This window comes from Bombyx mori, chromosome 1 (assembly GCF_030269925.1).
Source record: "Bombyx mori chromosome 1, ASM3026992v2".
Taxonomy (NCBI): Eukaryota; Metazoa; Arthropoda; class Insecta; order Lepidoptera; family Bombycidae; genus Bombyx; species Bombyx mori.
Genome location: NC_085107.1, coordinates 17,590,174 through 17,605,334, shown reverse-complemented (window position 1 = coordinate 17,605,334; position 15,161 = coordinate 17,590,174). Strand labels below are relative to the sequence as shown.

Below are 15,161 nucleotides of genomic sequence, written 5' to 3'. Positions count from 1 at the left end.
GTTTAAAAAAAAAACATTTTTTTTTTTGTTAACGCTTTTGTTAAAAGAGAACAGACTGATTTTGATTACTTAATGTGATAAATTAGGCATAGGAATATCTTATTATTTAATTCAATACGAAACCTTTATTATACATTAGCATCTTTTCTATTCGTTTTTTTTAGTTTTATACAGTTTTCCGTGTTTGGTAACTTTTACATATCTAAATTAGAATTGACAACTTTTAACTAGTTTCATCTGCTAATTCAGATTTAGTTCTTGAAAAAAAAAACGGCAGCCTGCCATTATTTGTTGATTCTGTTATATCTCTCAGAATGATCTGAAATACGGATTCGAAAACGGTTATATTATACTTTTGAAGATAAATCGTTTAATGAAAATTTATCTTCAAATGGCCGCGTTAGTAATCTATGAAACTAAAGCGGGCCCGACAGACGTAGCCATAAACAATCTAGATCTTAGCGCTACCATCCACAGGATATGGTTGCAAATTTCGACCATCCAGATACACCCACTCAAATACAACAGAATCGGTCCAGCCAATTTATTAAGAGTTTAGTAACAAACACGCGTACAGAAGCTTTAAATATTTCATATCTAAATTATAACAACTTCTTTAATTTGAAATTCTGGTAAAATAAAATCATCACAATGTTCTAAATTCGATATAGATACTTTAAAAAATCGTTGCAAGTGTTTGTGACGATGGATTGATTCACGTATGTTTAATGAATTATAATTTTCATCATCAATTAGAACTAGAATATTCGGATAACATCTTTGGAAACGCGAGGCTTTAATTACAAATATATACTCGTATATAGATTTCTTTTTCATTTAAGATCTCATCACCTTAGAACGTGTCTTCATAGTATATTACACAATATGATATACGAAATAACTTTTATTTACTTCAAACTGGCCATAGGACAACTTTGCGTCAAAGATAAATACGACGATCCGTGCTTATAGCATACCCTATCACAGATAATTAGGCAAGATTATTGATATTACCGGTTTTATTTTCCTATATAATGTTGTTCCCTAGAAATACGCACTACGCAATTATTTTGAGGTATCGATACATCCTGAGCGTCGAAAATCGGCATATCTCATTATTACGGGTACACACACCACCTTATCATCGTCTTCTCAAAATTACACCACGGGTTCTTCGACGTTTAAAGAGTGCCTTGAGATAGACGTTTGCAAAAAAAGCGGCTATGTCGATTTTATTGCCTTTACGTTATTATAATGTCGTAATAATCAAATAACAAAACCATTAATGAAATATGAGCCAGAGTTATTACCGAATTTACTATATTTCTTTCTTCTTTCTTTCTCTTTAATTCTTTATTTCTTTCTTCTTACTTTCTCTTTAATTCTTTATTTCTCTCTTCTTTCTTTCTCTTTAATTCTTTATTTATTTCTTCTTACTTTCTCTTTAATTCTTTATTTCTTTCTTCTTACTTTCTCTTTAATTCTTTATTTCTTTCTTCTTTCTTTCTCTTTAATTCTTTATTTCTTTCTTCTTACTTTCTCTTTAATTCTTTATTTCTTTCTTCTTTCTTTCTCTTTAATTCTTTATTTCTTTCTTCTTACTTTCTCTTTAATTCTTTATTTCTTTCTTCTTTCTTTCACTTTAATTCTTTATTTCTTCCTTCTTTCTTTCTCTTTAATTCTTTATTTCTTTCTTCTTACTTTCTCTTTAATTCTTTATTTCTTTCTTCTTTCTTTCACTTTAATTCTTTATTTCTTCCTTCTTTCTTTCTCTTTTACTACTGGTGGTAGGACCTCTTGTGAGTCCGTACGGGTAGATATCACCACCCCGCCTATTTCTGTCGTGAAGCAGTAATGCGTTTCGGTTTGAAGCCGTTGTAATTATACTGAGACCTTGGAACTTATATCTCAAGGTGGTTAGCGCATTTACGTTGTAGATGTCTATGGGCTCTAGTAACCACTTAACATCCGATGGGCTGTAAGCTCGTGCTTCCATCTAAGCAATAAAAAAAAATTAAAATAAGTATATCAAATTTCGAATTAATCAAACGTTTTGAAGGGGGACAAAATCATTTTCAAAGATTCCGTTACAGACATACATATAAGTCTGAAGCTAATGAAAGCGTATTAAAAAAAATACAATGTTCTTTTTTAATTCGAAAAACAAAAGTTGCAAAGTTTTCTCGTAATACTAGTTCATAGATCACGAATAGAATGTACGTACTGTCTTATAATGTGCCTTTAAAATGTTATAGTTTTAAGGAAGAAAAATGTACAATTAGTTCATTTGTTCTTAATTTAAGTCATAAAACTAAATTAAAAAGTAATGTAACATATCAACAGTACAATATTTTATACACCTTTGTAATATATTTCTTCTACTAATCACTCATTCGATACGTAATCTAAATTTGCTATAAGAACTCTGAGTAAGAGAGGTAGGTAGGAAAAACATACCTTAGTACAGATTTAAAAAAAAAAGGTGATATACTTTGAATGGTAAATAAACCAATGAGATCAATAAAGTAACACAAAAAAATAAAAATTGCATAATAGACTAAGATTATAACATCACATACAACATCACATGTTCGATACAAAAAAAGCTTACGACTCACATAATTATGACAATCATCACAAAATCGTATCACATTTTTATTGTTGAAAATTAAATGAAAATATTAGAAGGCTCGTTCTTAAGATATATGAAAAATACAAAAAAAAAAAACCAAAGAAATTTAATGTTATTAGAACAATGTTGTAATCAGTGCCTTGAAACTTTTATTGATTACTTACGTACTTATCTACCTAATGCTACTTAGTAAACTATTTTTTGGAAAAGTTCTAGATAAAAACTATACAAATTGCATTTTATTTTCTTGTATTTAACTATAAAAAAAACTACAAACATAAAAACCCATAACAGTTGACGTTGACATTTCTGAAGAAATTATTGTAAAAAGTGTCAGCATTTTGTTCTGCGAAACCTCTTTGTTGAATACTATAAAACTTTTCAGTTTAAACACATACTGGTTTTTTTTTGTCTCGAGTGTTTTACTCAAACCTCAGCTGGTAGATGGGATTTCGGAAAATAATATTACGAATAATAAGAAGTGAAAACGTGAAATAGTTTTCGTAAAGTAGTTTACATTCATTTGTTTCGTTTCAGTTTCATTTTAATTTTTTATTTCTCTATAAATAAATATCTATAAAACCTTGGCGAAAAAACTATCCATAATTAACACTACTGCGTGCCAACGCTTAATTCAATTAAAATATTTTACAAAGAGAACAACAGAGTGCAATTATATTGTTGTATGGAATTTAAAAAACTCAAATAAGAGCACGAACGAGTGTTCAAATGTATGTTTAAGTAAATTTTTATCGATTCTTAATAAACAATTTTCATTATAAATGTACATCTGCTGTTATACTTAAATTTGATATTGGAACGAGGACAGTAATTATAATGAACAAAAATACATTTCTAGACATTTTTACGTTGGTTTTTTTACACAATTCTGAGAAAACATGCTATTGATAACCTTTGGTGAAAGATTAAATACATTTTTATGGTTCCTGTAAGCCAATCATAATGCTAATTATAGTAGAATAGAATGTATCATAAATATATTAAATTAATGAACAAGATCGAGTAGTTTGAGAACAGCCTGCTCTCTCCAATATCTAGTGTACTGTCGGTAATCTGTATTATCTGTATATTGATGTATAGTCTGTGAAAGAGACTTTTGTCTATGGTATAGTCGATGCTGTATCTCATTAATGCACAGAGCCTCTAAACTAGCGGTCGTGTCATCTAGGCACTGCGAATAAATTACACTATGCTGAAATACTTCTCTAGCCTTGATACTTCTGCAATATGGTTTCACATTTTATTTTACTTCCAATTTATTTACATTATTAATTTTAATAACTCGGTATTTTTCAATTTCAATTGCGGGTATTCTTCGTGGATAGGTCTTAGGTCTAAATTGTACGATGATGTCGACTCAATTAATTTTGTACTTCGATGTTTATCTACTTCTTTTAACTTTGATTTATTAACATTACACCACCCGACTTTATTTTTCTCCAGTAAATTCTCTGAATAGCAATAATTTATAACTAATTAAGAACAATTAAGATCATTAACTCAATTAAATTCTAATGAAAAATTGTTATTCTCATTAAATAATAGTATAAATTTATACAAAGTAACTTTATATAGAAATTTATGATGAGAAAAAAATAACTTAGAAAGAATAGGTATGTGTAATAAAATGAGTTTTGGAAAATTAATCGACGAAGGGCTGATCTAATTTTTTGTTTAGTGATAACAAAATATACGCTGATTTGTAAAAATCTAGATTTTCAAAACAAAATAATACGAAACGACCCCTCCCTTGAGACCCGTAACAGTTTTTTTACAAGCGACATGCAACCAATCTCATTGAAACACGTTTTATCTTTGATATAAATTATTAAGCGTGTAACGGAACGGAATTCCCACATTTTTTTTGTTTTTGCCACACAATAGACAACGGTCTGCAGAAATACACTTGACTTGATTCATTTAAACAAGCACTAGTGATACTTTGTCGAAACAAAATCAACCCAACCTTGCGGGCATAAAGCTGGAATTTATTTCAAAGAAATCGCACGACTATTCGTAAAAATACGCAAAATGTCGTGCCAGCATAAGAGAATATATTTAATTTAATTGGACGTTTTGTTCAATTAAGTTGGGATTTAATTTCTACATATTATAAACGTTGTTTATTTTATTATTGTTCAACCTACAAACACCCCTATTGGAAGTAATAGCGAAAACTAAATAGTCATTTATATTCTCTTTCCTAAAAAACATAAAAAACACAACATTCCTTTTTACCATTGTCTTTTACATTGCACGTAATGCGATACAAATTAATTTCGGTTGATGGGCCATGTACTATCCACGATATGATGGTATGAACTGACTTAAAGGCCAAGGATCTGTGTTAGCTAATTAAATTTGTATTTTGATTGGGTTATAATTATAGCTTATTGTGATTTCGTATCCGAACTAACCGCCCGTTTATTATTTGTCTCTCATAGATATTTTTCACAAGTACTGGAGCAAATTACAGGTTTCAAGACTAAGTAAAGCAAATAAACACACTAGTTTACTTAATCTTATTGACAAGGTGACAGCCGCTTGCCTCGGCGTTCTGTGCAATAATGAGAGTTGGGACTATTGACATCGCATCGACAGAAGTATAGACCAATGGTCGGCAACCTTGTCAACCAAAAGAGCCACATATACATATTACCCAATTAAAATTTATTCAGTCATTTTTTTAACATAAATTTTTATAACCTTGTATTTTAAAAATTGTTTACTCGTCTCTTACAAGGCATGATAATAAGTAATATTCCGTGGCTGAACTAAAGATTTCGCGGAAGGGCTGTAGTTGAGGAGTCAAAAAGCCGGTGCGAGCCGTGCGTTCCCGACCACTGCCATAGACCAAAGTCTATAGTATACACATGTACATCAGTGTACAAATTAAAAACACTATACTAGTCATTAAGGAGAGCGAGCGCTTCTATTGTCACTGGTCATTCATTCAATATAAAATTTAAGAATCTTTCATATTCGATTATTGGCACTGCATTACAAGAACACTGATAATTAAAAGGCGCTTGTGAATGTAAATCAACATAGACTGTAACTTCTAAGTCATACTACTATCTCGTACCATATCTTAATTTAAAAGATCTTATAGAGAGATTCATAAATATATTATTTTTGCAATAGAACAAGGCGCGTAAAAAATCATGGTATTTTAAAATTATAACAAACCACTTAGTCTTATGTTCAAACCTATTATTATAAGAATACTGCTTAAATAAGATGTACATAATTATGTTTGGCTTTCCTTCTACTTATATATTAACATATTGTTAAAGACGTGCATATCACAGGCTTCATTGCTCTGACTCTTAAGCTCTGAAGTCAGTAGGTAATAGAATGTAGTCCATATTTAATATACTTGAGTTTTAATTTTAAGTACTTTAGTATTTTTGGAAACTATTTCGAAAATTTTGAAAGGTTTATTTTTTGTAATAAATAGTTGCCATTGAATGTCTCCCGTTTTATTTTTCCCTTATAATAAATAATTTAATGTTTTCTTTTTCGTAATACAGGTGCACTAGAGGTCGGTATGTAATTTCATTGTCTTCATTTTCATGCTTGTGTTTTCTTTTCGTGAATATTATTTATGTGATTAAATTTTGATAATACTTAAGAAAACCTACCCATTTGCATACGTTTGAATACAACATCATTAGTATAATACTGTTCTTTTCTCGTTTCAATTTCTTTCCCGTATAATCATCCTATACATGCTTCATCTTGTCGTAACGATGCATCTAATATTATTTTTGGCGTCTTTGATATCATGATGGTTTATCTTGGTGATGGATATAATTCTACCAGCATTCAAAAACTAATGACTTTACAATTAAATTTCATATTATAAATATTTTAATTAATTATTTATTTAAATTCCTTTTACAGTAGTGTGTATTTCCTTAATTGTATCTCGTCTCCCAATTGTGACACATCTCTAGTTTATTTTTCTTTTCTTGAATTTCACTTTTAGTATGAACTGCTTTCATATAATTTTACGATTATATTTCCTTGCAACATTCTTCAAACAGATAGAACTTTTAATTTAACTCACGTCATCTTCCACACGATCCATTTATTTCCTTATTTATTTCTTTAGATTCTCTCTCACTATCTATTTACCCAAGTCTTTGGAAACAGCCATATTTTCTTTTCCAGCACAAGAACCACTGATCTCCTATCTTCTATCTTCTTCAGTTGCAGACGTCACTTTTTTATGCAATCTTTCTCTTACTTTGCTAATCAATAATAATAGTTACGTATCGTACAAAACATTCTTTATGGATCGTAAATCAAAATAATTATTTGAAAAATACTCAATAACTTTATACACATTTAATATATTTAATCGAGTTGAAGAAGTCAAGAATTCACAATTATTAAAACTAATTGTTTATTGAGTAGGTATTCAAAATGTTTGTGCACTTTCAAATTCTCAGTGAAGGTATCTTGAACAATCGTGGCTTAGTCCATATGGAAATAATGTATTTAGATTCAAATTTTAGAATAACGTGGCCTTCATCATGCCCGTGTACTATCATATGTCTCGAGGAGACTGGTATTAAGGGAGAGAAGTGGAAATATTGGCGTAAGGGTCAAAATTAATTATCAAAATTTAAAAACTGAACAGAATTGACATATCTCAGAGGTGAGATATAAATTGAAAAAAAAAAAACACCTTCATCAACCTCATTTCTGTGCAGGTAGTTATTATAAATTAAAATCTTTCTTCAAATTGATACATGAACAATGTTCGATCCCGTGGCTCTTTAACGTTAAGTCAGAAAACGACTTTAATATTCTTAATCGCAATTCTGTTAATGTTATAATATCACCACTACCATTACCAACACTACCAAGACTATCTTGTTATCTCGAAAACTGTTTTTGTCACTGTACAAAAATAATGACGTATTATATCAGAAATGCCACAAAACCCAAAGGAAAAGAGCTAAACCATTTTTTTTGTATTTGACTAACATAAATTAATTTCGATTTTCAGACAGCTACCAATACCAGCTGCAGTCGATGTGGCAAAAATGCTGGAACACCAACCAGAACTTGGTACACAACCTGCGTTTCCGCGAACGCGGTCCTCTCAAGTCCTGGCGGCCAGAAACTATGGCTGAGGCCATTTTCTCTGTGCTGAAGGAGGGCTTGTCTCTCTCCCAAGCGGCTAGGAAGTACGACATCCCGTACCCGACGTTCGTGCTGTATGCCAACCGCGTCCATAACATGCTCGGACCCAGCGCCGATGGTGGAGCAGGTATGAACAGTATGATCCCAAATTATACATATTAGTGTGCTGAATAAACACGCGCTTAACAATCGCGTGCTATTTCAACACATTCAAAAGATAATTCCCATCCAACTACGAATAAACGACTTTCGTGAAGCCGTATTACTGGTTATAACTATATTATAATGGACCGGCACTTTGGTTCAACTTGATTAACTTACAGAACTTGACCAGTAAAACGGGTTTCAACAAAATTAAAAACAAACTAACGTAAATTATTTCAATTAGTCGTAATTACGTGCGGGCGTAAAATATTAAGTATGCATTAGCACCGCGACTTATCTGCAATGCGATTGCTAGACTTAAGAATTTCCTGTAACATGCGATTATACTATGAAACTTCATGAATATGTATTTCAGTTTTAAGTGTTTCTAGAATATGAATTTATTATAATAATGTTATTCAGGGGAATGTACACGATATAAAGTCAAGTCGAGCGAAACTTCAAGACAAATTTATGACATAGTGTTTCCATAATTACATTTAAATTTTAAGCATTTTAAAGACACGCTCAATGAATTATCAATTAAATGTATTTAGAGCACTATTTTTTTCGTTCAATGAACTCCTGATAACCTTTGTTATGAATTAAATCAATCTTCTAACACACACATTTTACTCGGGGTATCTTTGTATCGTGTAATTTTCTCGCAATAAGCAATCTTGGCTCCGAATGCTTTTTTGTGTTCACATTTGATTATTGTGGGGTATTCCAGATCTGCGACCAAAAGGACGCGGTCGCCCACAAAGGATTCTGCTGGGCGTCTGGCCCGATGAACATATCCGTGGAGTTATCCGCGCGGTCGTATTCCGCGACACGCAGGCACCGCACGCTAATCCTCATCATCTCCGCGAACTAGAGCTGCCGACGTACCCTGCCATCACGGTTAGTATTGACGCAGCACACCACCTCCCAGTGTCCCGTTTCCAGCATTGCACGCGACCGCTCGGCGCATTGCTCTAGGAGCGCCGAACTCGTCCTGTGCAGTGTGTACTGATCCCTAACTCATGAAACATCGCATCGACGTGGAGACGCTTCGTAGCTTCTTTGAATTGACTTGTAACATATACACTTGAACTACGTGCTACAAAATTTCGACGTCGATGCAAGAATCCTTCTAAAAAGAGTACTTCGTGTGGCAGTTTTGATGTGCGTTCCATTCGAGTCGCGATTCAAATGGAACCAATTTATGTTTTATCGTGGCCTTCGTTACGTCTCTTTCTTCCTGCTGTATTGCGAATGTGCTGTTGCGAAGTTCTATATTTGTATTTAATCGGCTCGGCGGGTTCGCTATTATTTTGTGGTATTTTAATGTCTCGAACTTTACGACTGCACGTTAACATACGAACAATACGTGTCGCGGGCAATTTTAGATCAGAAGCCGTTCACGCTAACAACAGACGACGAGCGTTTTACAACACGGCTTGCAAATATTTGAAACTGTACTGTGTGTACCAGTTACAGTGCCGAGTTATAAAACGACCGGGTCCGTTGTCCGCTGAATGTTCTAATGTTGATCGGGAGCGATTTCACGCGCTCGATTTTTTGTTGCAGGATGGATCACCGACACCGGCTGCATATACCGCGGTGGGGGTCGGCAATGGACGCGAAGAGCGCGTGTCTCCAAATGTTGCCGCCGCCGCCGCCGTAGCCGCCGTGGCCCATGGGCTGCGCCGTCAGATGTGCAACATGGTGGTGGCGGCGCAGCGCCCACAGGACCAGCCGCCACTCGGCCTGCCTCCGCTGCCAATGCACTCACCGCGGCTGCCGTCACCGCTCTCCGCGAGCCTGGAATCACCAATGTGCTCCCCGAGCCAGACGCTCGAGGCCGCGAAGCCCGCCGATCCATTCCGCCCGTTCATATCGCCCCGACCTGAAAGTCGCTATGCAGAACGCGACATTATCCCGGAAATGACCGATATGGGACCGCCAAAGACACCGGTGCCGACTCGGAACGGACAGGCCGCCGGTGCTATGGAGCTGGATGGCTCCGATGACCGTTCCGACATGATATGAAGCGAGGCTGCGGGCGCGCCGGCTCCACAGACGCTGCCGCCGCCGCCGCCGCCGCCCGCTTACCGCTACTTCGTCCCGAACACTCACTCCGTGCGTTACTACTAAACGTGGAACGATTTCTATCGACCGCGTGCAAATAATTTTAGCTCTGAGAAACTTGAAAAGCTTCGATCAAATAAATAATCATAAAATAGTTGCACGCGGTCGTTTGAAATTTTTTCGCAGGGAGCTCATAATGAACACCCAAGAATTCCCACGAAACCTTCTTCAAATTATATGTGTGCGTTTAATATGAACCTAATAGAAAGAACACAAACTTGCGGACGCCATCTCAAACGAGAGAATTATAAAGACATTGTGTTTATCAAAAAATAAACATTGAGCTTCTTGTGAAAAACGAAAAAAGTTGCTGACGGCAAAATATGACAAGCTGCTTATTCAGAGATACATACACTTGGTATACTATATTCGCTGTGTAGTAGTCTTTAATGTTTAGTTTTATTTATCGGTGTGTGTTTGTTGAGATGCCGCCAGCAATTTAATTATTTCGGACATGACGTGAATTGATGTGATTGTATGTGAAGCAACATTCCGGCCACAGGTGGCGCTGATCTGGGACGCGAGGGATTCGAACAGCTCGGAATCCCGGAATGCAATTAATTAAAATTATGTTTACAATTTAATTTTTTACGTTTTATTTCGATTAAGCATTATTCAGACGTGCAATATGCTTGTTTTTATTTCTTTAAATCGTTTTGAGTACTTGTACAATAAAGCGAGTCTCATTAGTATCGCAGTAATTAAATATGATTTTTTTTATTGTACGGAGTGAATAGCTGTATTTGTTATTCTTATTACAAATTTATTTATTTTAAAGTTTATTACGATAAATTCGAGTTTAGTTCCAGTGTCCGAGGTGGATAACATATTTTCCAGTGGCTATTGTTAAGCGACTATTCACTCTGTAGTGTGTTGGTATACGTGATGACCTAAATATGTAGAAGCACACATACATACACGTGCATACATAATATATTTCTATTCGTGTAATATGTAGCGTTTAATGTTTTAAGATTAAATTATAAATGTTACAAATATAGAATCATCTGTGAATGTGTAGATATGTCAAAATTATATTATTCGGCCCGATTCCAAAAGACTGTTTGGTATACCTAAAGTTTCAAAGAGATCCCCCTTACGTGTACGTGTGTAAGAATTTAATATTAAATTAACTTTAGATGTGTGTAAATTGATGTGTAATTGTTTCTTTCTTCAAACGAATATCCGTTTGTCTTTAGCGGTAATGAATGTACTCTGCTTGATCTTAGTGGTATCGATGTTAGCGCTCCGTTATCGATTCAATAATCGTGTCGTATATTTCGATATGCATCTGATAGAACAATCACCGTAGTATTATAATCCGCGTACACTTCCCGGTCGTTGCGATGTCTTAATTGTAGGGGTCGATGTGATCGCTCGCCAGTTTTTAGTATTATCGATACGATGTGCAATCGGCACGGTGGCTTACTCCGACAGCGCTAACTCAGTCCACAAGTCCGGCTCCGGCTGTAGTCGCCTCTGGCAATACATTCGAGTGGGCTTACTGATCGCCAAATGTATAGTTGTATCCTTAGCCAATAGCGTTCGTTCCAAATGTTAGCCTAAATACAAAGATATCGCGGAGCTTCGCTTTTCATTAAAATATCAATATGTCTCGATCTTCAAGAGAGCTATATACAGTTTCAAATAGTTAGTCTGATAAAGTGCACTGTCGTCTCCGTCAGCGTTTATTTTCAAATCATATAAATTATAATAGTATTTTGAATAATTACATTGGACACATATTATATAAATGGCACACATGTGTCGCAGCGTTTTAGGAATATTAAACGTAATGCTTTCGATGTGTTTGTCCGTAAACGTTAAAATATGATATTTTAATTAAATAATCAGCATTATAGTCGTGTCTGCTCCGCGTTAGTTTTAGAAGCACCTTAATCGCCAAAACTGAATGTAACGTCATTCAGGCGTTTTGGTCTAATACCTAAGCGTAGATAGGTTTAACATTTCAATCTAATTAGATTAGCTGTGTTGCTGTGTGTAGTGGCGGCGGTCCGCACCGTCGCAGGGCGTAATTGGAACTATTCATTATTATGTACAAATTTGTTTTATGAATATCTTCCCCGATTCTAAGATTGTTTTAAATGTTTCGGTGAAAAATAAATATACATTCTTGCCGCAAGGGTATACCATCTAGATATTGTTGGCAAAGATCGTTGGCATTTTAATATTTAATATATTGTGTTGTGGGGAGGGTGTCGATTCGTTGGCTCCCGGGTAAGTCTCGTCGCATACGCATGTACTAGCATGTTTATAATAAGTCTCCAAGTGGCCTTGATACTTCATTATTATTTTGGTATTCGCATTACTTGATTCGGTTAAAGTTTGGAACTAGTGTATAAAAAAGACCAAATTATTTAAAAAAGAATTAATTGAAAATTAAATTAACCGCAATTCAGGTCAAGAACAAGCACTGAATGTATTTGGCTACGCGTTTTGAAATGTGAAGATGAATTCCTAAATTATTGAAAATATTATATGGCCTATACGTTTCGGATGAATTGCGTAATTATTGGTAAATGTTACTACGCATATTTTCTATTGTATAAGTCTAGGCTAATGTGTTCAAAAAGGAAAATTAAAATTTAAAATTTTTGAAAAGTAGAAAGTGCCTTCCAAAATTTTTGACCACAGTAAGTGTTGGGATATGTGCGGCGAAGGTAGGCAGAAGGCGAGCAGTGGCAGCAGACGGTGCGTGGCGTGGCGTGTCGCGATATGCCGCGACGCAACGTGACGTGACATGACGGGTGGTGGCGCGTGGCGCTAAACACTATGCCAGCGTAAACAAAATAAGGCGTCGAGCTGCTGCCACTAGTCCGCTTAAAACGTGCTTGACTAAGAGTTAGGATATTTAAAATTCAAAATTATTATATGAAAATTAAATACATATGACTATTATATAGAAAAATATATAAATTAATATATATTTAAATATGTATTCGGCCGATGTGGTAATACCCTGAGAGGCAAGTATTTGTTGAGATATTCGGCGTCAAAAATGTATTTTCATATTGTTTATTTATTTCAAAGTTAATTACTAAAATCCATTGGAATACAGACATAGCAAAGTGCCATTCGAAGAACTGTGTTTACGGTCAGTTCATATATTTCGTATCGCAATGTGGATTTTGTAGTTGTAATTTATTTATGAATGTATTAGCTGACATTTATTTCGCGATAAATGATTATAATACGATAGTATTACTGCATACCTAAAGAGGCGGTTTTGGTCTGTAATAATTAATATTAAATACAATTATATTTTTTTAGAAAGTTAATTTTATTACGTATGATTACTGGCGATTCACACTGTGTGTTTTATCCACATGACAAAAATATTCTCATTTCCTTATACTGTATGTGATAAATGTATTTTAAAAAATAATGATCTAATGTTTGTTTTACGTGATTATATTTTTTTTGTATTTCCTAGTAAATATTCATTTTATAATATTTATATTTTTTGTTTAGTTTAATTAATTATACGCCGTGACGGGCTCAAAATATTTTAATGTATCAAACCTGCCCGCGTAGTCTAAATGTTATTACCAAAAAGTTATATTATAATACGATCTTGTGAACTTGATGACTGTTTAGTTATGTAGTAATGTTGGTGGGTATCCTAAGGTATTGTAATGTAAGTATTACCATTGCTTTCGGCTCTCAGGAAAATATTGCATTTGACATGAATGTTTTATCCACCAAAGCCTATTGTGAATCTATAGTGAACTTTCCTTTAACAATCGTAAATGTAACTAAATATAATATAATATGAATATCACTTCAATGTTTCTAGATGTCAATCTTAATGTGTGTTTAGATCAAAGATTAGCTGTAATAAAATGTTTAGATTCAGAATAGGCTGTATTGTTTATGTCGCCCCTGTGACTACAATGTCACTAAGCATTTTGGCGACAACATTATAATATTTCTCCCTTTTAAATGTCGTGAGCAGTTCGTATTAAACAAGACTCATATCAACATTTCAACAGATTATGTAGCTCATGATTTTGTGTTTCAGTATTATAAATTTTAAGTTTTTGGCGGAACACTGAGATATTAAGAGATCTTGTATTGCAATCTCACGGTACATATGTTATAGGGGTCACAAAAACAAATTCAGATTACAGTCTACTTATTCATTAATGTTAGATTTAATTTAATGTATAAAATAAATGTTAGTTCAAGATAATGAGTCGTACATCGTGCGCGCGCTTGTGTTGTCGGGACGCGGCGTTGTCACGCGTGCGGACGGAATCCCTTACTGAGTTACTGTTGCTTAAGATTATCCTTTTTCTTTATTAATATATCACATTGTGTTCCTGATTAAACATTTTGTTATGTATAATAGTTGGTAAATTATGTTTAGTTGCAGTAATGTAAGCAAGCTGCATGTGTATGATGGAACATTTTTTTCATTAATACTTATATTTACTGCTGTGTATCAATGTATGGCTGTAGTTGACGTTATTGATGTTAATTTTAAACTAATAATCGACTAAATGTTAATGTAATACCGTAATTATTAAATTCTATAACGTGAGATAAATGTTTGATAGCAGTGTTTTGTCAAGTACAACTTCTTACGATTGGTGTTTCAATATGATTAGTTGATGTTCTATAATAATTTACAATATCCGTAATAGCGATTGTTTCATTGACGATCGATTATTTAAATTATTATTGTGTATCTAACTGTCTCAATTTATTATTACCTATTTAAGTTTGTTATCATCACATTGTCGGATTGAATACAATAAATATACAAATAGAGCAAAAAAAAATGTCGTTTTATTTCTAACCTTTTTTCCGATTCCTGGGTCAAATATTATATTATATTAGTTAAAGTAATTTATATAACAATACAATATTAACAAATTGTTAGGTGCTCTTATTGGGGACCAAATGTCGGCCACGTGTTCAGTTGCTTAAAAAGGCATTAAAATTAAAGTACCCACTCTAGTAAGAAGTTATAGGCACAAAAATAAACGTCCAGAGGTTAAAACGACTTTCCAGCGCTTTCTGTTGCTCCCAAAAAATAGATACTAAGTAC

General features: G+C 33.9%; 1 protein-coding gene across 4 annotated transcripts in view; it reads left to right on the top strand.

Moving 5' to 3' along the window:
- Positions 1-14,892, top strand: part of LOC101745447 (protein bric-a-brac 1) — a 353,458-nt gene extending 338,566 nt beyond the window's left edge. For 3 of the 4 annotated variants that reach the window (XM_062670678.1, XM_062670672.1, XM_012696345.4), the window contains 3 exons: positions 7,674-7,937; positions 8,688-8,857; positions 9,527-14,892. In XM_062670678.1, the coding sequence (XP_062526662.1) occupies positions 7,674-7,937; positions 8,688-8,857; positions 9,527-9,988 (896 nt within the window). In that variant the 3' untranslated portion in view covers positions 9,989-14,892. The remainder of the gene's footprint in view (positions 1-7,673; positions 7,938-8,687; positions 8,858-9,526) is intronic. The other variant, XM_062670679.1, reaches the window with a different exon arrangement.
- The last annotated feature ends 269 nt before the right edge of the window (positions 14,893-15,161 follow it).